Source organism: Mustela putorius, unplaced genomic scaffold (assembly GCF_011764305.1).
Source record: "Mustela putorius furo isolate JIRA1106 unplaced genomic scaffold, ASM1176430v1.1 tig00004121_pilon_pilon_pilon, whole genome shotgun sequence".
NCBI lineage: Eukaryota > Metazoa > Chordata > Mammalia > Carnivora > Mustelidae > Mustela > Mustela putorius.
In genome coordinates, this window is record NW_025422246.1 from 524,664 (window position 1) to 551,975 (window position 27,312).

General features: G+C 38.2%; 1 protein-coding gene across 1 annotated transcript in view; it reads right to left on the minus strand.

The window, feature by feature from the left end:
• The window catches only part of KLF8 (Kruppel like factor 8), an 89,348-nt gene extending 68,810 nt beyond the window's left edge, over positions 1-20,538 (minus strand). Inside the window, exon 1 of the mRNA XM_045072787.1 lies at positions 20,467-20,538. Coding sequence (XP_044928722.1) covers positions 20,467-20,538 — 72 coding nt within the window. The remainder of the gene's footprint in view (positions 1-20,466) is intronic.
• Positions 20,539-27,312: the final 6,774 nt, after the last annotated feature.

Genomic DNA, 27,312 nt, shown 5'->3' on the forward strand with positions numbered 1-27,312 from the left:
TTAGTTACCTGAAAGATTTCCTTACAGCTTTGGAGGATGAGAATGAAATGGCAGCCTCCCATCTCCAGCCCCAGAGGAGCTGAGAACTCAGGGTCCCACTTCTCAGTTAGACCTCAGAGAAAAGTCATCAATGACGCCTTTTTCTCTGGTCTCTGGCTGCACTCCATGCTCACCCATCCTGTAACTGAGTGTTTCTATTTTTGGCACATGGCCCCATTTGGTGTTTCCAAACCCAGCAGATTCCTGCAATGCCCTCCCACGCTGCTTCTCCCAGGGGAGGAAGTGGGGAGGGGTATCCCTGGATCTGCCACTTGTGGAGTCCCTGGTTGAAGAACAGTGGCCTGATTGTGCTGGATATCATGGTTTATGGAAACTCTGAGCTGAGAGCTCACTCCTCAACTCTGTCTGTATAGCCGGCTACCCCTCTCTGATACTTGGGAGCTCTGCAACACTCAGGAACCCTCAGTCTTTCTTTGACTCTGGGGTTCCTGAGACTACACTGTCCCATCAAGGGTTTCACTGCTCCCCACCCCCACCTTAGCCACTGAAGCCACATCCTGGGGAGCAGACTTCTAAAAGTTCTGACTTTGTGCTCTGCTGTTCTGTCACTTGTGGGGAGCTGGCTGACAAGTTTCCCACCCCCATGGTCTTTCTTCCCATATATCCCCCTGGATTCACTTCTTTGCACATCGTACCTCTGGAAAGTGGTCTCTTTTCTGTTCATAGAATTGCTGCTATTCTTTTTTTGATCTCCTATTGAGTTTGTAGGTGTTCAAAATGGTTTTATAACTATATAGTTGAATTCCTAGGACCAGATGAAATTTAGGTCTCCCACTCCTCTGCCATCTTTCTCCTCCCCCCAGGATCTAGGTTCTTTTAACATGCAGACTAGAGAACACCTAGTTAAAACTCACCATACATTGGACAAGGTCCAAACACTCCCCACAGCAGATATGGAGAAACTCTGCAGAGGACGGACCCATGGGAAACAGCAGCTAATAGTAAACAGCAGAGTAAATCAGCATATACCAGAAACATTTCCTAAAGCGCCAGGCCCTAGACAGTATAGGACCTTTTCTTAATATAGCCATTACTTTCAATAGCAGGAAACATAACAAGCTTTCATAACACACAGATGACAGAGACCTAGACAAGATGCCTAGACAGAGGATCTCGCCCCAAAAGAAAACAAGAATAGGTATGGCAAGGGATCTAATAAAAACAGATATAAGTAATATATCTGAACCAGAATTTAAAACAACAATCACAAAGATACTAGCTGGGCTTGAGAAGAACATAGAAACACCAGGGTGTTCTTTATCACAGACATAAAAGATCTAAAAATCTAGTCAGACCAAAACAAAAAGTGCTATAACCAATATGCAAAACCAGCTCTATGCAACGATCACAAGAATTGAGGAAGTAGAGAAAGGAATAAGTGATATAGAAGATAAAATTATGGGGCGCCTGGGTGGCTCAGTGGGTTAAGCCGCTGCCTTCGGCTCAGGTCATGATCTCAGGGTCCTGGGATCGAGTCCCGCATCGGGCTCTCTGCTCGGCAGGAAGCCTGCTTCCCTCTCTCTGTCTCTCTCTCTGCCTGCCTCTCCGTCTACTTGTGATCTCTCTCTGTCAAATAAATAAATAAAATCTTAAAAAAATATATTTAAAAAAAAGAAGAAGATAAAATTATGGAAACTAATGAAGCCAAAAAGAAAAGGGAGAGAAAAATATAGGATCACAAAAGTAGATGTATCAAATTCAGCACCTCCATTAAGCATAACATTCTTATTGAAGGAATATCAGAAGAAGGAAAGGGAAAACAGGGCTGAAGATACATTTGAACAAAGTGTTGCCGAAAACTACCCTAATCTGGGAAGAAAACAGACATCCAAATCTGGTAGGCACAGAGAACTCCCATCAGAATAAAAGAAAACAGGAGAATAGCAAGACATATGGTAATATAATTTGAAAAATCCACATATAAGGAAAAAATCCTGAAAACAGCAAGTGAAAAGAAATCCCTAAAATACAAAGGAAGAAAAATCAGGTTCTCAGCAGGTCTATCAACAGAAACTTAGCCAGCCAGAAGAAAATAGCATGATATATGCAACCTGCTGAATGGGAAAAGTATGCAGTCAAGAATATTTTATTCAGCAAGGATGTCATTTAGAGTAGAAGGAGAGGTAGAGAGTTTCCCAGACAAACAAAAACTAAAGGAATTCATGAACATTAAACAAGCCCTGCAATAAATATTAAAGGAGACTTTTTGGGTGGCATATAAAGGCCAAGAGCAACAAAGACTAGAGAGGACCAGAGAAAATTTCCAGAAACAATGACTTTATGTGTAATACAATGGCAATAAATACATATCTATCAATAATCACTCTGAATATAAATGGACTAAATGCTTCAATCCAAAGACATAGGGTATTAGAAGGGATAAACAAACAAGGAAAAGTGAATTGAGGGAAATTGGAGGAGGAGATGAACCATGAGAGACTGTGGACTCTGGGGAATTAATTGAGGGTTTTGGAGGGGAGAGGGGGAGGGGTTAGGTGATTCTGGTGGTGGGTATTAAAGAGTGCATATATTGCATGGAGCAATGGGTGTAGTACATAAACAATGAATATTGGAACACTGAAAAAATAAAATAAAATTACAAACAAACAAATCAGGACCTGTCTATATGCTGCCTAAAAGATTCATTTTAGACCTAACGACACATGAAGATTGGAAGTGAGAGCATGGATGTCTGTGAGATATTAATGGATGTCAAAAGAAGCCTGGAGTAGGGATGCCTGGGTGACTCAGTCAGTTAAGTCGTTCTTTCGGCTCAGGTCATGATCTTATGGTTTGTGAAGTCAAGCCCCAAGTCAGGATCTGGGCTGGGTGGGGAGTATGCTTTAGGAATTCTCCACCCACCCACCCCACTTGTGCATGCATGAATACTCTCTCGCTCTCTAAAATAAATGAAGAAATAAATAAGTATATTTTTAAAATAAAAAAATCCTCTAGTAGCCATAATTATATCAAATTAGATTTTATATTATATTTTAAAGATTTTATTTATTTATTTGTGTGTGAGAGAGAGCACATAAGCAGGAGGAGCAGCAGGCAGAGGGAGAAGCAGGCTCCCCACTGAGCAAGGAGCCTGATGTGGGACTTGATCTCAGGACTCTGGGGTTATAACCTGAGCCAAAGGCAGATGCTTAACTGACTGAGTCACTCATGGGTCCTGAGACAAAATAGATTTTAAACCAAAGACTATAAATATAGAGGAGGGCACTATATCATAATAAAGGGGTATATCCAATAGGTGATCTAACAGTTGCAAATATTCATGCACTCAGCTTGGAGCACTTAAATATATAAATGAATAATAACAAACATAAAGAAACTCATTGATAACACAATAAGAATAAGGGACTTTAACACCTCACTTAAAGCAATGGAAAGATAATCTAAACAGGAAATCAATAAGAAACAATGGTTTTGAAAGATACACTAGACCAGATGAACATTAGGGATATATTCTCAACATTTCATCCTGAATCACATTCTTTATTTTTTAAGTAGGTTACATGCCCAGAATAGAGCCCCACATGGTGCTTGAACTCATGACCCTGAGATTAAGACCTAAGCTGAAATAATGAGTCAGACACTTAACTGATTGGGCCACCAGGTGCCCCACACATTCTTTTTGAGTACACATGGAACATTCTCCAGAATAGATCACATACTGGGTCGTAAATCAGGTCTCAACAGCTAAAAAGTGATTCTGATCATTCATACCGTCAAACCACAACACTATGAAACTTGAAGGAAATCACAAGGACAAAGTTTGCAAAAATCACAAATACATGGAGGTGAAAGAACATCTGACCAGGGAATGAATGGGTTAACCAGGAAAGTAAAGAAGAAAATTTAAAAATATATGGAAAGAAAGGAGTTCAGATGGAAGAGGAGTAGGGGACCCTAAGTTTATCTGGTCACTGGAATTCAGCTAGAGCTCACAAATCATTCCAAACACCTGCTAAATCAGAGATCTGAGAAAAGAAATGCTACGATTCCACAAATAGAAAAGCAACTATATTTTGGAAGTTAGGAGGTGTGGAAAATTAATAAGATTGATAACCCCCTATCCAAACTTATCAAAAAGAAAAAAATAAAATCAATGAAAGATGAGAGATCACAACCAACACCACAGAAATAAAAGCAACCATAAGACGGTATTACGAGCAATTATATGACAACAAATTAAGGAATCTGGAAGAAATGGATGCATTCCTAGAAACACATAAACTATCAAAACTGAAATGGGAAGTAATAGAAAACCTGAACAGACACATAACCAGCAAATAAATTGAATCAGTATTCAAAAATCTCCCAACAAATAAGAGACCAGGGCTGGATGGCCTCCTAGCCATCCAGAAGTCTACCAAACATCTAAAGAATAAATAGTTCAATCAAGAAATGGGCAGAAGACATGAACAAACATTTCTGCAAAGAAGACATCCAGATGGCCAACAGACACATGAAAAAATGTTCAACATCACTTGGCATCAGGGCAATACAAATAAAAACCACACTGAGATACCACCTCACTCCAATCAGAATGGCTAAAATTAACAAGTCAGGAAATGACAGATGTTGGTGAGGATGTGGAGAAAGGGGAACCCTCCTACACTATTGGTGGGAATGTAAGCTGGTGCAACAACTCTGGGAAAAAATGGAGGTTCCTCAAAGAGTTGAAAATAGAGCTACCCTATGACCCAGCAATCACACTATGGGGTATTTACACTAAAGATACAAACGTAGTAATCCAAAGGGGCATCTGCACCCGAATGTTTCTAGCAGCAATGTCCACAATAGCCAAACTAAGGAAAGAACCTAGATGTCCATCAACAGATGAATAGACAAAGAGGAAGTGATACACACACACACACACACACACACACGGAATACTATACAGCCGTCAACAGAAAAAAAATCTTGTCATTTGCAATGATGTGGATGGAACTAGAGGGTGTTATGGTTAGCAAAATGAGTCAATCAGAGAAAGGCAATTATATGATCTCTCTGATATGAAGAAATTGAGAGGCAGGGTGGGAGGTTGTTGGGGGTAGGGAAGGAAAAAATGAAACAAGATGCGACCAGGAGGGAGACAAACCATAACAGACTCTTAATCTCATAAAACAAACTGATGGTTGCAGTGGGTTGGGGGGTAGGGAGAGGATGGCTGGGTTATGGTCATTGGAGAAGGTATGTTCTATGGTGAGTGCTATAAAATGTGTAAGCCTGATGATTCACAGACCTGTACCCCGGAGCAAATAATACATTATATGTTAATTTAAAAAAAGAAGTCTACACATTCTTTTCTAGTGCACATGGAACATTCTCCAGAATAGATCACATCCTGGGTCCTAAATCAGGACTCAACCGGTATCAAAAGATTGGGATCATTCCCTGCATATTTTCAGACCACAATGCTCTAAAGAAGTCTACCAAACATCTAAAGAATAATTAATGCCTATTCTTCTGAAACTGTGTCAAAAAGTAGAAATAGAATGAAAACTTCCAAACTCATTTTATGAGGCCAGCATTGCCTTGATTCCAAAGCCACTCTTGATTTTAGCCAAAAGGCCAAGAAGTGACTGATACCAAACCAGACACAGATCTCACTGAAAGGAGAATTATAGAACAATATCCTTGACGAACATGGAAGCAAAAATTTTCAGCAAGATGTTAGCTAATCAGATCCAACAGTACATTAAAGGAATTACTCACCATGACCAAGTGGGATTTATTCCTGGTCTGCAGGGGTGGTTCAAAATCCACAAATCAATCATTGTGATAAACCACATTAATAAAGAAATATAAGAACCACATGGTCCTTCAATAGAAGAAAAAAAAAGGATCAGACAAAATACAGCATAGTTTCTTGATTAAAAAATAAAACAAAACTCCATGATGTAGGAAAATAAGGAACATACCTCACAATCATAAAAGCCATATACGAGAGACCCACAGCTAATATCCTCAATGGGGAAAACCTGACAGCTTTTCTTGTAAGGTTAGGAACATGAGAGGGATGTCCACTCTCACCACTATTGTTCAACATAGCCCTGGAAGTCATAGCCTCAGCAATCAGACAGCAAAAAGGAAAAAAGAGGAGAGAGAGAGAGAGAGAGGACACCAAAATTGGCAAAGAAGAAGTTAACCTTTCAATCTTTCCAGACAAGGGGATTCTCTTTGTAGAAAACCCCAAACACTCCACCAAAAAGAATTTCTATAACTGATGCAGTAATTCAGCAATGTTGCAGGATAAAATCAATGCACAGAAGTCTTTTGCATTTGTATGCACCAAAATGAAGCTGAAGGAAGAGAAATCAAGGAATTGATCCTGCTGTACCCAGATTTGTAAAATAGATAGGAAGAAACCTAACCAAAGTGCCAAATGATCTATAATCTGAAAGCCTTGGAACACTTACAAAGGAAATTGAGGAAAAGACAAATAAATGGAAAAACATTTTTTTAAGATTTATTTATTTATTTATTTATTTGGCAGACAGAGATCACAAGCAGGCAGAGAAGCAGGCAGAGAGAGAGGGGGAAGCAGGTTCCCTTCTAAGCAGAGAGCCTGATATGGGACTTGATCCCAGGACCCTGAGATCATGATCTGAGCCGAAGGCAGAGACTTTCACCCACTAAGCCACCCAGGCGCCCCGTGGAAGAACATTCTTAAAATTCCTATACTACCCAAGGCGATCTATACATTCCATGAAATCCCTATCAAAATAACACTAGCATTTTTCACAGAGCTGGAGCAAACAATTCTAAAATGTAGGTGGAACCAGAATAGACCCCAAACCCAAAGAATGTTAAAATGGAAAACTAAGGCTGAGGGGTGCCTGAGACACTCAGTTGGTTAAGTGTCTGCCTTTGGCTCAGGTCTTGATCTCAGGGTCCTGAGATCCAGCCCCATGTTGGGCTCCCTGCTCAGTGGGGAGTCTGCTTCACCCTCTCCCTCTATTTCTCCCCCTGCTTGTGCTTTTGCCCTCTCTCTAAAATATAAAAATAAAATAAAATAAAATGAAAATCAAAGCTGGAGGCATCAAAATTCTGGATTTCAAGATGTATTACAAAACTGTAATCATAAAGACAATATAGTACTGGCAGAAAAACAGATGCATAGCTCAATGGAACAGAAGAGAGAACCCAGAAATGGACTCTGAACTCTAAGGTCAACTAATCCTTGACAAAGCAGAAAAGAATATTTAATGGAGAAAAGACAGTCTCTTCAATAAATGGTGCTGGGAAAATTGGATGGACTCATTTAGAAGAATGAAACTGCACTACTTTCATATATCATACATGAAAATAAACTAAAAGTTTTCTGCAAAGAAGACATACAAATGGCCAACAGACACTTGAAAAAGTGCTCAGCATCATTTGAAATCAGGGAAATACAAATCAAAACCACAATGAGGTACCACCTCTACACAAGTCAGAATGGCTAAAATAAACAAAACAGGAAGCAACATATGTTGTTGAGGATGCAGAGAAACCCTCCTACACTGCTGGTGGGATTGTAAGCTGTTACAGCCCTATGGAAAACAGTATGGAAACTTGTCAAAAAGTTGAAAATAGAGCTACCCTATGACACAGCAATTGCACTACTGGGTATTTACCACGAAGGTAGAGATGTAGTGATCCAAAGGGGCACCTGCATCCCAATGTTTATAGCAGCAACGTCCACAATAGCCAAACTATGGAAAAAGCCCAGATGTCCATTGGCAGATGAATGGATAAAGAAGACGTGGTGTGTGTGTGTGTGTGTGTGTGTGTGTGTGCGTGCATTTGTGTGTGTGTATAATTGTTATCACTCAGCCATCAAAAAGCATGAAATCTTGCCATTTGTGATTATATGGCTGGAAGTAGAGTGCATTATGCTAAGTGAAGTAAGTCAATTGGAGAAAGACAATCATCATATGATCTCACTGATATGTTGGAATTTAAGAAACAAGGCAGAGGATCTCAGAGGAAAAGAGGAAAAAGGAAACAAGATGAAATTAGGGAGATAAACCATAAGAGACTCATAATCTTAGGAAACAAACTGAGAGTTGTTGGAGGGGATGGGGTAAGTGGATGGGGTAACTGGGTGATGGATACTGGGGTGGGTATGTGTTGTAATGGGCATTGCATATTATATAAGACTGATGAATCAAAGAACTGTACCCCTGAAACAAATAATACATTATATGTTAATTAATTGAATTTGAAGTAAAACAAAACAAACAAAACAAAACTTATGGGACCTAAGCCTATGTTCTCATCTAGGATTTTGATAGATTCCTGCCTCACGTTGAGATCTTTCATCCATTTTGAGTTTATCTTTGTGTAAGGTGTAAGAGAATGGTGGATTTTCATTCTTCTATTCATAGCTGTCAAATTTTCCTGGAACCATTTATTGAAGAAATTGTCTTTTTTCCACTAGATATTTTTTCCTGCTTTGTCAAAGATTATTTGACCACAGAGTTGAGGATCCATATATGGGCTCTCTATTCTGTTTCATTGATCTATGTATCTGTTTTTGTGCCAATATCATGCCATTTTGTGATCACAGCTTTGTAATATAGCTTGAAATCAGTCAATGTGATGCCCCCAGCTTTGTTTTTCTTTTTCAACATTTCCTTGGTGATTCAGGGTCTTTTCTCATTCCATACAAATTTTAGGTTTGTTTGTTCCAGCACTTTGAAAAATGTCATTGGTATTTTAATTGGGATGGTGTTGAAAGTATAGATTGCTCTTGGCAGCATAGAAATTTTAACAATATTTATTCTTCCAATCCATGAGCATGGAATGTTTTTCCATCTTTTTGTGTCTTTTTCAATTTCTTTCATTACTGTTCTGTAGTTCCTCAAGTACAGTTCCTTTACCTCTTTGGTTAGATTTATTCCAAGGTATCTTATGGGTTTTGGTGCTATTGTAAATGGAATTTATTCTCTCTCTCTCTTTCTACAGTTATATTGTTAGTGTGTAGGAAACCAACTGATTTCTGTGCATTATTTAGTATCCTGTCATATTACTGAATTGATGTTTGAGTTCTACTAATTTGAGGCTGCAATCTTTTGGGTTTTACACATAAAGTCTCATGTCATCTGTGAAAAGAGAGATTTTTGACTTCTTCACTGCCAATTTGAATACCTTTTATTTCTTTTTGTTTTCTGATTGCTGTTTCTAGGACTTCTAAAACTATGATGAACAATAGTGGCAAGTGTGGTCATCCTTTTCCTGTTCCTGACCTTAAGGGTCTCAACTTTTTCCCATTGAGAATGATATTTACTCTGGGTTTTTCATAGATGGATTTTATGAAATTAAGGAATGTTCCCTTTATCCCTATACTTTGAAGATTTTTAATCAGGAAAGGATTCCGTAGTTTGTCACATGCTTTTTCGGCATCAACTGAGAGGTCTATGTGGTTCTTCTATCTCCTCTTATTAATGTGTTCTATCACATTGATTGATTTGTGAATATTGAACCACCCTTGCATCTCAGGGATAAATCCCAGCTGGTTATGGTGGATAATCCTTTTAATGTACAGTTGGATCCTATTAGCTAGGATCCTGTTGAGAATTTTGGCATCCATATTCATCAGGGATATTGGTCTGAAATTCTCCTTTTTGATAGGGTCTTTGCCTGGTTTTGGGATCACGGTAAATCTGGCCTCACAGAACGAGTTTGGAAGTTTTCCTTCTGTTTCTCCTTTTTGAAACTGCTTCAGGAAAATAGAAATAAGTTCTTTCCTGAATGTTTGGTAGAATTCTCTAGGGATTCCATGAAGTCCTGGACTCTTGTTTTTCCGGAGGTTTTTGATCACTGCTTCAATGTTGTTACTGGTTATTGGTCTATTCAACTTGTCAATTTCTTCCTGATTCAGTCTTGGTACTTTATAGGTTTCCAGGAAGGCATCAATTTCTTCCAGGTTGATTAATTTATGGGCATATAGTTGTTGATAATAATTTCTGATGACTGTTTTCATTTCCTTGGTGTTAGGCATGATCTCTACCTTTTTATTCATAATTTTATTAATCTGGGTCCTTTCTTTTGTCTTGTGAATAAGTCATGCCAGTGGTTTATCAATCTTATTAATTCTTTTTTTATTTTTAAAATATTTTATTTTTTATTTGTCAGACAGAGATTACAAGTAGGCAGAGAGAAGGAGGGGTAAGCAGGCTCCCCGCTGAGCAGAATGCTGTATACGGGGCTCCATCCCAGGACCCTGGGATCATGACCGGAGCCAAAGGTAGAGGCTTTAACCCACTGAGCCACCCGGGTGCACCTATCTTTTTAATTCTTTCAAAGAACCAGCTTCTATTTTTTTTGGTCTGCTCTACTGTAGTTCTGCTTTCGAATTCATTGATCTCTGCTCTAATCTTAATTATTTCTCTTCTCATGTGTGGCTCAGACTTTATTTGTTGCTCTTTTTCCAGTTATTTATGGTGTAAATTTAATTTATGTAATGGAAATTTTTCTATTTTTTTGAGTGAGACTTGGATGACTTTGTATTTCCCCCTTAGGACAGCTTTTGCCATATCCCATGGGTTTTGGACTGATGTGTTTTCATTCTCATTTGTTTCCATGAATTGTTTAAGTTCCTTAATTTCCTGGTTGATCCAAACATTCTTAAGCAGGATGGTCTTTAACATCCAAGTGTTTGAATTTCTTTCAAACTTCTTGTGATTGAGTTCCAGTTTCAAAGCAATGTGGTCTCAGTATATGCAGCGGGATAATCTCAGTCTTTTGATATTAGTTAAGACATGATTTGTTACCCAGTATGTGGTCTACTCTGGAGAAAGTTCCAAGTGCACTCAAGAAGAATGAGTATTCTGTTGTTTTAGGGTGGAATGTTCAGTATATATCTATGAGGTCCATCTGGTCCAGTGTGTCATTTATTTTTTTAATTTAATTTAATTTAATTTTTTCAGTGTTCCAAGATTCATTTTTCATGCACCCCACCTAGTACTCCATGAAATACATGCCATACTTAGTATCTAAATCTCTTGTTTCTTTTTTTCTTTTTTTTAATACTTTATTTATTTATTTGACAGAGGGAGAGATCACAAGATCACAAGTAGGCAGAGAGGCAGGCAGAGAGAGAGGGGGAAGCAGGCTCCCCACTGAGCAGAGTCCGATGTGGGGCTTGATCCCAGGACCCTGAGATCATGACCTGAGCCGAAGGCAGAGGAGTAACCCACTGAGCCACCCGGTGCCCCTAAAGCTCTTGTTTCTTTGTTGATTTTCTGCTTAGATGATCTGTCTATTGCTGAGAGTGGAGAGTTGAGGTCTCCTACTATTGGTTTATTCTTATTAATATGTCTCTATTTTGGTTAACAGTTGACTTATGTAGTTGGCTGCTCCCATGTTGCAGACATAGATATTTACAATTGTTAGATCTTTTTGGTGGATAGACAGTTGAATAATAATAACAGTGTCCTCTGTATCTCTGACTAGTCTTTAGCTTAAAATTGAATTAGCCTGATATGAGAATTGCTACCCCAGCTTTCTTTTGTAGTCCGTTGGGATGAATGATGGTGCTCCATTGCTTTGCTTTCATTCTGGATATAACTTTTAGTTCAAAATGGGTCTCTTACAGGCAGCATATGGATGAGTATTGTCTTTTTATCCTGTCTGCTACCCTGTGCTATGTTATGGGAGCAGTTAGGCCATTCGTGTTGAGAGTGATTATTGAAAAATAAGATTTTAGTGTCGTTATGTTGACTGTGAGGTCTTTGTTTCTATAGATTGTGTCTATTACTTTCTGTTCTATATCACTCGTGGGGATCTTTCTCCTTTTATAGAACCTCCCTTAATATTTCTTGTAGTGCTGACTTAGTAGTCACATATTCTTTCAGTCTCTGCCTGTCCTGGAAGCTCTTTATCTCTCTATCTGTTCTGGATGACAGCCTTGGTGGATATAGTGTTCTTGGCTCCATGTTCTTCTCACTTAGTGCCCTGAATATGTCTTGCCAGCCCTTTCCAGCTTGCCAAGTCTCTGTGGACAGGTCTGATGTTATTCAGATGTTCCTCTCTCTGTATGTAAGGAATCTCTTTCCTGTAACTGCTCTTAAGTTGTTCTTCTTGGTTCTATGATTCACATGTTTTACTATTTCATGCCAGGGCATTTGTCTGTTCTCCTTGATCTTGGGAGGGGTCTGCTGTGTCTCTAAGATAGGAATGTTTGTTTCATTCCCTGATTAGGGAGGTCATCAGTTAAAATTTGCTCAAATATACCATCTAGTCCTCTCTCTCTCTTCACCCCTTCAGGGTTCCCAATAATTCTAACATTGGAACATTTCATGGTGTCATTTATTTCTCTAAGTCTGTCTTAATGGAGCCTAAGCTGTTTGTCCCAGGCCTCCTCCTTTTCCTCATTTTCTATCATTTTGTTTCTTGATCATTAATTTGTTCTTCTGCCTCCTTTACCCAGCTGTTAGAGTATCTAGATTATATTGTATCTCATTGATAGTGTTTTTAAGTTCTGCCAGTTCAGCCTTCATTTCTGCCCTTAGAAAATCTATGTTGCCATTAATAGTTCTCTCCAACCTAGCTATTGTCTGCATAACTGTTACCCTGAAGGTATATTTCCAATGTCTTGCTTATATTCATATCCATTAGTTCTGTGGCAGCAGTCACAGTCTCTGAATTTTTCCTGTGTTGGGGGTTCCTCCTCTTAATCATTCTGTTGAGGGGTGGTTGAAAGAATGTACAGAGTCTCAATTAGTGATCAAAACCCAAGCAAGATGCACCTTTTTTAGAGGGACCTTAGGGTTGTTGCCCTCTTGTTTTTCCAGCTTTTCTTCTGGGGGAAGGATCTGCAGCACTGTTACTCGGGCAACCCTTTTTGAGCAGAGTTTCCTTGTCCTCTGTGGGGGAAGGATGGGCTTAATGAAAACCATTTTGGGGGGACTTTTGTTCTGGAGGCTTTCTTCATCTCTTTCAAGAGTTAGAGCAGAAGTGATTGTTTCAAAACTTCTGCCTCAGAACAGAGAGATCACAGAGCTCTAGTGAGCTCCCCAGGCCACATTGTCTCCATTTTTTTCTGTGCTGCTATAATCTGCAGAGCCCTGAGTTGTGCACCCCACAGAAGCACTCCCAGCCCTCACTTTCAGGTCAAGGCTTGTCTCTTCACTTTGTGCTTTTAAAACCGCCAGCCACTACCTCCCCCACCCCATTCACACGCATGCCTCCATAGCTCCAGGTTTTGGTCTAGGGAGCTGCCCTCAAGACCTTTCCCCACCACTACTGGTCTATGAATCTTTTCCCAGTCCACTGCATGGGTGTATTTTGCACGCTAGCAGTAAAGGATCTCAGAGGCTCCCTCCCCCTTCCATTTATCTTCTGATATCTTTAGAATCATGGCTCCCCAGTTCATACCTTAAAACCAACCACCAGAGATATTCTGTTTGTGGGAATCCAGATATATCCTCTTACATCTCAGGCTAATTTTGTAGGTTTTGAGTGGTCTTTTAGATGTCCAACTCAGTTTAGGGAACCTGTTGAAATAGGGCCCCCTATTCCTCTGCCATCTTTCATTCTGACTTAGGTTACTTTCATTTATGCCATTCTTATTGCCTTGATGAGGTAAGACATTGCAAGACCTTGTTTCAGCACCTGTCATGAGTTGTGCTTGTGTAGAGTTGTGTAGACTGCCTTGTGGTCTTTTCCATAATAGGGCTTCAATAATTCTCCTCTTCTGTCATCATTATAAGAATTTGAAAGTAATGTTGGAAGGTGAGTTGTTTGGGTTTTCTGGTTTTATTATTGTTATTTTTAATATTTTGTTTGTTTGAGAGAGAGTGTGTGAGTGGAGGAGGAGCAGAGGGAGAGGGACAAGCAGATTCCACACTGAACACAAAGCCCAACACGAGGCTTAATTCCTTGAGATCATGACCTTGAGCCAACATCAAGAGTCATACATTTAATCGACTGAACAACCCAGGAACCCCTGTTTTTTTTTTTTCCTGTTTTAACAGTAAGTTCTTCACAATATATCATCACGTATTTCTTTTCTTTCACTTTCAAGTGTACCTGTTATACCTATGTGAATCCAGTCTGTGGAAGGATTTTCTGATTTGTGAATGCTATATTATGCAAGGAAGTTTCCTCAAGAAAAACTATGCTCAAAAGCAGCTCTGAAGGTTGAATTTACTGTTTCTCGCTTTGTAGCATGAAGACATAATAGGACAAGTACTTCATATCTACACATTATGATTGTGAATAATTTTTGTGTGCACTGAGAATTTTCTTTCTGTATGGTCAAATAATTTTAGTAGTAATTCTAATATACATTCTAATTTCTTTCATATTTTGAATATAATTACACCTATTATTAAACAAAAAAATCCAAACACCACCTGCTTTGCCTTCTCCTTGCTCATGACATACTATACTTAAGAATTCTGAAGAGACATAATGTAAGGAGTAAATGAATTTTTAGCCCTAGGGTTTTGGTGATTTTTAAAAATTCTTACTGAGATGACTAAAAATGGCTTCCTTTTCCTCATATTGAATATAATTATCACAGTTTTAATAGTTCATGTAAGGATTAATTTAAAGCTGAGCCATCAGATTTTTCTCTTTAAATAACCTATGTTCTTCTTCAACATTGTGTGATGGCTTCAGTTTTTAAGTGTTTTGTAGTTAGTCACTATTACTTTTCAAAGAAAGAGAATAGCTAATTTACCCATTTGCTATTTTAGAACTTCAGGCTGCAGCTTCCTCAAATTTCTGAGTCTATGAAGAAGGTTGGGTATGGAAAAAAACACAGACATGTCTGGGGGTTCAAAGAGGAATTTTTTTTTATTATTTCCACAGTCCTTCTAAAATGTCCAGAATCCTAACCAGATTTTAAGTCAATTTGAGTTGACAAAAAAGTTATTTATTGATATATCATCAAAAATGGTTGATAAACCTGGGATCCTCAATTTTAGAAAGAAATCCAGGGGGGAAAAAGTAGCCAACTCAAAATATATAAGCTCTTGAGCATTTGTTGAAGATAGGTAGAATGCCTTGGGAGGTCAAGGGTCATGGGAATCAACTGTCTAAAATAATTCTTTTTTTTCATTTTAATTTTTTCCAAGTTCTTATTTAAATCCAGTTAGCATACAGTATGATATTGGTTTCAGTTGTAGGAGTTAGTGATTCAACACTTTCATACAACACCCAGTGCACTCACAACAAGTGCATTCCTTAATCCCCATCACCTATTTAACCCATCCCCCACACACCTACCCTCTGGTTACCATCAGTTTGTTCTCTGTAATTAACAGTCTGTTTCTTGGTTTGTCTCTCTTTCTCTTTCTCTCTCTCTCTCTTTAAGATTTTATTTACTTATCTGACAGAGAGATCACAATTAGGCAGAGAGACAGAGAGAGAGGGGGAAGCAGGCTCATTGCTGAGCAGAGAGCCTAATGTGGGGCTCTAACACAGGACCCTGAGACCATGACCTGAGACAAAAGCAGAGGCTTAACTTACTGAGCCACCCAAGCACCCCATGCCTCTCTCTTTTTTTCCCCCTCTGATCTTTTTTTGTTTCTTAAATTCCACATATGAGTGAAATCATATGGTGTTTGTCTTTCTCTGACTGACTTACTTTGTTTAGCATACTTTTCTAGCTCCATCCATGTCATTGTAAATGGTAAGCTTCCATTTTTTCTATGGTTGAATAATATTTAATTGTATTTATGTGTACTGCTTCTTCTTTATTCATCCACTGGTCGATGGACACTTGGGGAAAAATAATACTGGGTGTAAAAATGCAGAGTAGACGTATGCTACTTTCTTTTCTATTTTGAAAGAGTTTTCTGAAAATGTAATTTGTTGTCACAAATTCACAAATTTAAATATAAAAAAATAAAATAAAACAGCTCTGATTTAGAGCTTGAAAGTGGGAAGGCAAGACTAGAAATAAAATGAAAGAACAAAATACTCCAGACAGCAAAACAGGTGTAAAAGAGAGAAAAGAGTATTTTTATGGTAGTTAAGATAAAACCTAGTCTCCTAAATAGAAAAAGGAAAGCTGCTTCTGTACATAGGTCCCCTCTAGCTTTGCTCTAGGTTTAAACTAATCATTTTCATGCCTGGGTGGATGAGTATGTATATCAAGACACATATGTGCACATTCATTGTTTAAGTCAAAAAGTCAGTTTTACTTTCTGAATCTCCAATCCATCTCCAATGAGGACATCAGGTATTTATGTATTCAGAGAAAGGAGAGGTGATTGGAGTTGAGTATTATTAAAAGTAGAGCTAAACTAAACCTAGTGGGATTTCAAATTTTACATCACCACCATCTTAATAGCATCTGGAAATGTAACACTATGAGATAAATGAATTCATCTGTTTGTACAAACTAATGAATTAGGCAATCCTACAGGCTTGGGAGATAGCATCAAGCTAGTGGCAGCTGCATCCAGGCAAAATAATATTAGAAATGTATACATGTGCCTTTTATGCATAAATGTATGTATGTATGTGCATATATTGACTCATTAGGCATTTGATTATTACCTAGTATGAAAATATGGAAAAATTACCTAGCATGAAACTATGAAAAATTTAAACTATAATATAGCAAAGCACTTTTTCTTCCTCAAAGCATCTAAGATTGTTTTGGGGTGCTGTGTTATTTACTGTATGTTAGAAATATATGTATAACACATAGTACTGGACTGGATGATGTTCCCCCAAAATATATGTCCACATCCTTATCCCCCAAACCTATGAATATTATTTTATTTGGAAACAGTCTTTGAAGATATAATTAAATTAATGATCTTGAGGAGATAATCCTGGGTTATTTGGGTGGGCCCTAAATTTAATGACAAGTGTCCTTAAACAGGTACACAGAGCAGAGACACACACAGAGACACAGAGGAGAAAATGATGTGAAGATGTAGGTAAATACTGGAGTGCTGAGTCTACAAACCAAGGAGCACCCACATCCACCAGAAGGTGGAAGAGACAAGAAACAGATTCTCCCCTAGAACCTTGGAAAGGATCATGGCAATGATATAATTTTGGACTTCTGGACTCTAGAACCATGAAATAATACATTTGTCTTGTTTTCAGCCACCCAATTAATGGTACTTTCTTGCAGCAACCCTAGGAAACCAATACCCCACATCAAACCCAGAATATATGTATTTATTTATTTTTAACTGCACTAATCTAAAAGTAAGCATATAATATTCATAATAAGAATATGTCAAAAATTGTATGCATAGCACATAATAACAAGTTTCAGAGACAGAAAAATATCATTGTAAAAGATATTTACATAAAGTAGTTGATGACTAGAGAATAAGTAATAAGGAGAGCCATATAAGTAACTGGTACAGATAATCAAGCATTCCAGGGATTCAAGTGCACTAAAGATTAGTAAGAAGAGTTATCAGTGGAAATTTTATGAAACAGATGGAATTAAAATTTGGGCCCTAAGAAAAGCTGGGATTTGGTAAATTAGACAGGCTTATTGAAGGATATTACAGGCAGAAAGAATGTTGTGGGAAAAGGTGTCACTGAGAATGTTTTAGAAATACATTACCCAATTAAATAATATTATAAAATACTGTTAATTACTTGGGTATAATATGGTTGATGTAATTACCCATGGGAGTATCATTTGTGGGTGATGCATGTTTAATTACTTATGGGTGAAGTTTCTCAATGCAAATTACTTTCAAAGGTAAAAAAAAATGAGAGAGAAAGAGACACAGGGAGTTGGAAGGGGTAGAGAAAGAGCGTGTAAATACCTGCAATTATGTGACAGTATGTGTAAAATGTTAACAATATTAAACTGGAGGGGGGAGAAATGTATGATACAGTATGAGTCCTAAAATTGATCATACATGTTGTTCAATAAATCCTATTTCTATGAAATAATCATAAACTAAGAACAAAAAGCACTGACAACCAAGTGTATTCATTATATTGTATATGGTGATAAAGGAATTCAAAGACTGTTGAGCAGCATTTGTGTACTGAACTAGACAGCCACACTAATCCCATCTCATGACATAAACAAATCATATAATGAGCCAAACCAGTAGGTTTCTGCCCATGAGGATGTTGCCAACATTGTGTTTTTATAGAACACAAGTTCTGAGCCTTTGTTCCCTGGGACATGGCCAGTGTTCTGTGGCCATGAAAGCACAAAATTACTTTACTAAACCTAGCTTTACTAAAAACAAGATAGCTTGGAGAAGTCAAGAAACAAAAAAGTTCTTAGATTATCTATTATCCAGAATTTTCTACACATTGAACCAATTTCAAAGTGTCTTCAAACTTTGGAAACTTAGTATACTTAAACAATGCATGGACATTGGGAGTTGGAGAGGAGAAGTGAGTTGGGGGAAATTGGAGGGGGAGATGAACCATGGAAGACTGTGGACTCTGAGAAACAAACTGAGGGTTTTGGAGGGGAGGGGGGAAGGGGTTGGGTGAGCTTGGTGGTGGGGTATTAAGGAGGGCACATATTGCATGGAGCACTCAGTGTGGCGCATAAACAATAAATCTTGGAACACTGAAAAAAATAAAATTAAATTAAAAATAATAATAATTTTGGATTTGTACTTAGGTGTACCGAGATTTCAAAATAAGGTAGCTATGCGTGCTTCACAATATTTCAATGAATATTTTTTTATTACATGTCCAATAGGCTTTTGTCTAACCCTTATACTCAGCTGCTTTTTATTATTAATGATGACTTATACCAGAAACCAACAGATGTTTTACAACAATTAGCAAGTGTTAATGTATGAATAGTCCTTAAATGGCAACAGCTAAAAGTAAGGTAAATAAAATACTAAGTTGGGTTTGGCATTAACACAATACAAAGGAAAATCCCCCTTATGTGCATGTTTTCATGAAACTTAAATTCAATTGTACACCAAAGGCAAAACATTTAATGGTTAAAAACTATTTTTGGTAAAATATGACTCTTAAATGTAAGCCAGATGCTTAATCTGGTGACTTAAATAAAGAAACAACGGGCGCCTGGGTGGCTCAGTTGGTTAAGTGTCTGGTTGGGCTCAGGTCATGATTCCAGTGTCCTGGGATCAGGCTCAGTGGGGAGTCTGCTTTTCCCTCTCCCTCTGCCCCTCCCGCTCTTTGTGCACTTTCTCTCTCTCTCAAATAAATAAAATCTTTTTAAAAAAGAGAAACAGATAGTTACTGGATACACAAAATTTCATACTCAACTTTATAGACAGTTTAAAGGATTTTCAAGGGTAATTTTGACAGTATTTGCATTTTACTCATGGAATGACTTTAAAACTTAAACCTGAGCAAAATCAGACTTCTACATCTAACACAAACTGCTTGCCTGTTTAAGAAAAGAAATCCTTGTTCTGGGGTGTGCCCAAAGTTATAATATTCTTATCTGTAGGATGGGAATATTAATAATACCTATCTGTGATGATTAATTTTGTATCAATTTGGGAGACTCACAGTGCTCAGCTATTTGGTCAAACATTATTCTGAATGTTTATGTGAAGATGTTTTTGGGTGAAATTAACATTTAAGTCACTGGACTTTGAGTAAAGCAGTTTACCCTGCATAATGTGGGTTGGCCTCATTCCATCACTTGGAGGCCTTAATAGACAAAGGCTGAGCTCCTTCAAGCAGGAAAGAACTCTTCTACCCAACTGCCCTTGAAACTGCAACTCTTCCCTGGCTCTCCAATCTTCCAGCCTACCCCCTATTAAATTTTATATTCATTAGAATTCTACAGTCATGTGAGCCAATTCCTTAGAATCTCTCTCTCTCTCAATAGCTAGGTAGATAGATATATATTTTATATATAAAATAAAATATATACATAAATATATATGTATATATGTGATACATATATTGTTATTTATACCTATATATATATAGTATATACTATATATACTATATATAGTATATAGTATATATATGTATGTATGTATGTATATGTAGATAGATGATAGATGATGATCGACAGCTAGATAGATAGGAGGGGGAGAGAGAGAGAGGGAGAGACTGAGACATATACATTCTGCTGGTTCTGTTTCTTTGGAGAACCTTAATACAGTATCCAACAGAGATATAATGAAGATTAAAGAAGACAATGTATTTAATCTTCAGAGTGCCTTAAATGTGGAACAGTGTTAGGTAAATGATTGCTATTGTCTACCAAGTGTCTAACTTGCCTCTATACACTTGACCCCAGGGGATATACTTCTTTTGGGCCAGATCTATTCTGGCCTGGGTTTCACAGTTGAAACCCAGGAACTTCCTAGAAACCTTCCTTCCTTCACTCCCTTTCAGTTCCTAACATGTTGTTAGAAATAAAAAATGACCTTTAGCTCTACAATGATTTACCAGGCACTCAGCACTGTTAAAGCTCAATATTAGTATCTAATTTTCCTGATAACTGACCTGTTTGAAGACATTCATTGAGCCAACTTCTGAATTAAGTTGGACTTCCAAGTTGTTTATGAGTTGATCCATATCTGGAAAAAAGACAAGGGACACACAATGTTAGAATAAGATTAATCCACCATATGCATACAGTATGCCATTTACCCTTGGTTATACCTGTTTGCATTCAATGAACATCACTTTTTCAACACTTACTAGATATTGAGAAGTCAGTGTTTGGACAACATTCTAATTTGTATATTCTACTCATCAAGATGGCCCTGGCTTGTCCCCAACAATATTAGCTGCCCCCCACTACAATTCTTATATACATGAGAATCTGCTTCTTCCAACCACTCCAACCAGCCCTACCTACAAGATCCTCTGTGGATATTTACCCTAATGAGCTTCTAAACACATTAGCACTAAATCTCTCTAAGGAAGTATTTCCTGTCTATCTCTCTTAAATACACAAGCTAGATGGGGTTAATATGAACAGTCCTCTATTTCCCTGTTCATTTGTCTTTCTATAAAAAGGGAGACTTGGTGGCCTCATTATGCTGCCCTACATAAACCATCATAACCATTCCTACCAGAAGCACCAACCAGCACTTATTTAACCAGATTTCCTTTGATCTATCTACAGTTTAATCTCACTAAAGAGGAAAATATAGGGCAAGGAAGATTAATCCACAGATTGCTTATAATTTAGTTGGTCAAATTTTGGATTATTCTAAGTGTCTCCAAATCAATTACTGTTAGTTTCTTCATTTAAGACCTGATTGTGTTTCAAAAGGTAGTCTATAAATCAGTTAATTGTTTTTGATGTCAAATATATTCACCCATAAAATATTCATTTTATAGGTCACTTCATAATAACCATTTAATATCTAATGAAGTTAAAATACAACAAACACACAATGAGCAAAAATACAAAATTATAATATAGTTGCACAAAAAAGCAAAAAATAAACCTCAAAATAATTCCTTTACTTTTTGAATGTCAGGAATTGAGGAAACCAGTCCTAATTTGATGGCAATAACATACAAAGAATATCCTATTAAGATGATGAGTTACGGGGTGCCTGGGTGGCTCAGTGGGTTAAAGCCTCTGCCTTCGGCTCAGGTCATGATCCCAGGGTCCTAGGATTGAGCCCCACATCGGGCTCTCTGCTCTGCAGGGAGCCTGCTTCCTCCTCTCTCTCTCTCTGCCTGCCTCTCTGCCTACTTGTGATCTCTCTCTGTCAAATAAATAAATAAATAATCTTAAAAAAAAAAAGATGATGAGTTAAACTTTTGTGCCACTACTGAAGAAGTTGGAGAATGTTGACACATTAAAATAGTTCCAATTTAGCTAGAGTGTGTTATGCTAAGAGAAATAAATTAGTCATTGAAAGACAAATACCATGACTTCACTCATATGTGGAATTTAAGAAATAAAACAGCTGAACCTATGGGAGGGGAAAAAAGAGAGAGGGAAACAAACCATAAGAGGATCTTTGTAATAGAGAACAAACCGAAGGTTTATGGAGGGAGGTGGGTGGCAGATGGGTTAGATAGGTATTGAGGAGGGCACTTGTAATCATGAGCACTGGACATTGTATGTAATTGATGAACCACTGAATTCTGCTCCTGAGCCAGTATTACACTGTATGTTAACTAACTATAATTTAAATAAACATTTGGAAAAATAAAATAAAAAATAAAATAGCCTAAATTTTATCTCAAAACACATGAATTTTCTTTTCTTTCATCCAAGTGTATGGATAAAACAAATCACATTTACATCCATAATTTACCAAATATTTATTGCATAATGACTGCATGTCAGAGGTTATGTAAGGTACATTGTTATCAGTTTGGGATCTGAATCAACCAGACATAGAGTCAGCAAGTATAGCAGAGAGGACTGATCTGAGAGTTAGATGCCCAGGGGTTATATCCTATAATCTTTGCCAAGGTCTTTTTATGTAAGCCTCAACATCTCCATCTAGAATTAAAAGATTTCACTGTTTTCTGCAGAGTCCTAAGCCTTCTATGAAGCCTTTTGGAGGGTTAGGTCAGCGTTGATGGAGGAAAAAGCATATATTTTTTTAATTATTTATTTTTATTTATTTATTTGGCAGAGAGAGTGCACAAGCAGGGTGAGCAGGAGAGAGAGAAGCAGGCTTCCTGATGAGCAGGGAGCCCAATCCGGGGCTCCATTCCAGGACCCTGTGATCATGACCTGAGTGGAAGGCATATGCTTAACGAACTGAGCCACCTAGGTGCCCCAAGTAAGAAGAGTATTAAGGAATAAGCACAGAAATCAGACACAGAAAAATCCAGTTTCCATTAGACTCAAAGCTCTTTGCAGGCAGAAATTTTCATCTTTGATATTTTTTCTACTGATGTATTTAAGGGGTTAGAACAGTACCTGGCACATGATAGGTGTTCAAAAACATATCTGAAAGTTTTTGATGAATGACAGAAAAGGAAAATGAGGAAGTGTGTTTTCCCAAGTACAGGAACAGGACAAGAATGAGAAAGAATGAAAGAAAATTGGAGACATTGTGTATAAGAGATGTTTGAAGTATAATTAACTACGAAGTATGAGGAGCCAGAGAGGGCAGCTTTTTCTGATTTCAAGGCTGGAAAAAGAGGGTGTGATGGGGGGCACCATGGAGCCAGAAGAGTTTGTTTGGTTGCTGCCAGAAACATTTGTAGGAGAGAGTGGAGTGATTTTGGTTCTTTCCAGTCACATATCCTTTCACTAGATCTCATCAATTTTAGCCAGACCAACTTACAAAAACCATCTCCTATCTGGTCTTTTTTAATTTCTATGGCTTATAAAACAACAGGGCTGAGGAAGCAGAATGACTTTGACAAGATATTTATTCCCTATAAACCACAGACTTTTCACCTGCCAGGGTCAGGGTGGTGGTGATAGTACTGATTTAATTGGGTTAATAGGATGATTCTTTGAATTAACACCTGGAGATACACTCAAACCAGTTTTTGTCATATAAAAAGTTCTCAGTATACTTAGCTATTTTATCATCACTACCGTTATTATTGTTGATGGCCAGAATCTTTAGCCTTAGCCTGTAAGTTCATCTTGTCGGCATCAAGCAAGTTTTTCCTACACAGTGTGCTCACAAACCTCTCCACATCTGAACATTTAGGTTTCTTTTTTTTTTTTATCCTTCTTCATTTAAAAGATTTTATTTTATTTATTTAAGAGAGATAATGAAAGAGAGAGAGAGAGTATGAGAGGAGAGGGTCAGAGGGAGAAGCAGACTCCCCACTAAGCAGGGAGTCCAATGATGGACTCAATACTGAGACTCCAGGATCATGGCCTGAGCTGAAGGCAGTTGCTTAACCAACTAAGCCACCCAGGCACCCGTATCTCATATATGGAATCTCAGTTTTTACCACCACCATCAACCTAGTCTCAGTCTAAAAACTTGAGAGTCATTTACCTTTGACTTTATTCTCATCATCTTCAACCAACTGGTTATCCATTGCAATTAATTCAACAACATAAATATCTTTTAAAAGTAGCCCTTCATCATCTAGTCACTTCTCCTTCTAGCCATATTCCACATTGCTACCTAAGTATGGTAAAAAGGCATGGACTCTAGAGTGAGTGCCTAGAGTCACATCCTGGCTCTGTAACTTTTTTTTTAAGATTTTATTTATTCATTTTAGAGAAAGGCAGGGAGAGGGCAGAGGGAGATGGAGAGAGAGAATCTTGAGCAGATTCCCTGCTGAGCATACTGTCCCAAGTAGGGTTCAATCCCATAGCCCTGAAATCAAGAGTGAAGAGTCCCATGCTTAATGGACTGAGCCACCCAGGTGACTCCTGCCTCTGTAATTTCCTAACAATAAGACTTTGGACAAGTTTTTTCCACCTTCCTGTGTCTGTTTCCCCATCTACAAAATGGGAATACCTTATAGAATTGTCATAAGGACTTATCAAGTTGATATGTATTCAAGTATTTACAACACTTCCAGGCACAAAGAGGCATTTTCTGTTTCCCTGACCATCAGGTGAGTTCCTCAGTAGTTAATTAGTGACTATTACCTACCTTCCCTTGTATATTTTAGCAGAGTATCTCCTCTGCTAATTAATGTGCTATTTGTGTCCAATGTGCTAATTAATGTCCAATGAATTAATGATAGTGGGAGTAAGGAGGGTTATTTAGCAGATATTATAATAGTAAATAATACCAATATTGTTTAATAGCAATAATCAAGGAGTCTGGGTAATACATATTGTTCCACCCGTACTGTCAATATTTTAGTCAAATGACATAAGGGAGATAGCCGAAAATTAGAAATGTAAGCAATTTCTGCTTAGTATCCTCTCACTTGAAGAACAGCCAAATTGGAATAGCCAATAGGTAACTCATAGATAACTCTGGACAACATTTTAAATGTTGGGGAATATACAGGGAAAGCTGTCTAACCTCTTCCTTAAAAAAATAATATTTGGTCAGCCAAAACTTGAAATTGTAGGAGATTTGGACCTACAGAATGGTCTTAAAGAAAGCTCAGTATGTATGTATGTGTGTGTATATATATATATATATATATATATATATATATATATATATGGACTTTTTAAGTCTTTTGCTTTTGTCTACAGTTGGAGCTTCTGCTCTGTGTCTGGGACCAGACAGTTGCACAGAAGCTGTGAAGAAAGTGGTGGGGAAATGTCCTTTAAGGTATGTCCTGAGCCACTGAGATGTGAGTTATACAGTCAGGAGGGCTTCAGAAATACAAATAATCTACTTGAGATAGTAACCATCTTTCTGCCTAGATTGGCTCTCTAAGCATCTGTGCCTGGAAGCTGGACTTTTTGGTCCTTCTCTGAAGGGAATACTAGAAGGGGAAACAGAGGAGGAGATAGGGAGGACTGAGCCTCATCCACAGCAGGTCAATGTCTCATATATGCAGAACATCACAAACCACATTCCAGGGACAATAATCACAGAAATTTGATATGATTACTTTATCTTTGTCACATTCCCAGTTTTATTTTGTTACCAAAGTGGCATTTTCCCCAATCATCTATTTGTTTTATGAAAATGAACAGATTGTTTAAGGTAGAGGAATAGATGGCTTGCTAATAGACCATATCTCACTCTCCAGTTAGCCCTAAGAGGGAAAAAAAAATGTTTAGGGATAAAAGTGAGCAGTTAAACCTTCAAGGTGGAAATCAAGGAAGTATCATTGGGGTGTACAACTTCAAAATCAAGCAAAACACGGGGGACTCTAAGAGACTTAAGAGATACGTAGTATCTAGGGAGACAAAATGGCAGAGAAGTAGGGAGGAGGCACCGTTTCAACCTGTCCCCTAAAGTGAACTGATTACCTACCAAAGAACTCTGATAACCCATGAAATAAGCCTGAGATTAAAATTATATACTTCTGGATCTCTACAGGGGCAGAAGATGCCAGTGGGCAGGTAAAGCGAATATCAGACTGATATTGGAAGACAAACAAAAGGGAGCCACCAGAAGTGACCCATTAAAAAGTAATACCCCAATATGAGAGTGCCTTGTGATTGGAGACCAGCATTAACTGGGAGTCTTGTTGAAAGCACTCAAAAAGAGCAAAGGATCATAGGGGGAAATTGGGGGAATCTGGCGGTTAGGGACAGGGACTTAAGGCTGCCAACTCAGGACAGCCACCGCTGGCTCTGAGCAACAGAAAGTGCGGTGAAGAAGCCAGGTCTTAGTCCTTGAGCCGCAGGCTCTCCTGAAAGCATCTGAGGGAGCCTCACCAGCCAGCAGAACCACAGCCTTTTGCACTCTGAACGCGTGCATGCTGCTTGACCAGAGTCTGAGTAGCTATTGAGCCCTACACTCTTCCCTGAGAGAGGTGCATGCAGGTACCAGCCAGCGGGTTCTCTCTAGGAGAGTCTGAGCACTCCAAGCCCCAGCCAGCAGGAAGATCTCAGAGCACTATCTCTGCTTGGGATCTCTCTGGTGGTCTGGACCTGCCCAGACAGCTGCAGCTAGTATTTCTTGTGGTTTTGGGTACAAGCTGGAGTTCCTCTGACCCCAGAGACCATGATTGGGAACGTGCTCTGCCAGTGGCAGAGGGGAAATTTATGTGCTCTGGAGCACCCAGAAGGGAAGAAACTGAGGCTTCTCTCTGAGAGGGAGGTCTGGGTGCAGTTTGCTTTCCTCTAAACCTCCAAAACCCATCAAAAGCTGCCAAGGCAAGAGAAAACAAACAAACAAACAAAAAAACAAAAAAACCCTCCAGAGAACAAAAGCCTGAAAAACAGGTTTCCTCAGAGCCCAGACCCTTGATGGGGGCAGCAGGACTTAACTCTACCAACACTGTGTGAAAATCCACACAGCAGGCCCCTCCCCCATAAAACCAGCCAAAAAAAAAAAAAAAAAAAAAGACAAGAGGACAACCACCACTACTTCATAGATACAACTTTTATCTTTAATTCGTTCCCACTTTTCTGGTTCTTTTATATATATATATATATATATATATATATATAACTTTTTAACCTATTTACCATCACAATGAGATGTTCAGAACATCAAATTCCATAATAACCTTTTAACCTGAAATTTTTTGATACATAACCTGTGTTTTTCTTTTGTTTTTCTATTTTTTTATGGTTTTTAAATTTTTTTTTATATTCATATAGAGATAAGCTTCAAGGTAATCCACTTTCCCCAATCAATGCTACTCCTATAGGCAAACCAGTTTTAAACACCCTTTATCTCAGAGAAGTTGAGCCCTTTAACAAAGACAGAAGATACATCTAGGAAGAATCAAAATAACCTTCCTCCCCCACACTGAGAATTTATAACCACTTTCCCAGCTTTCTCTTATGTCACTGTTTCTGTG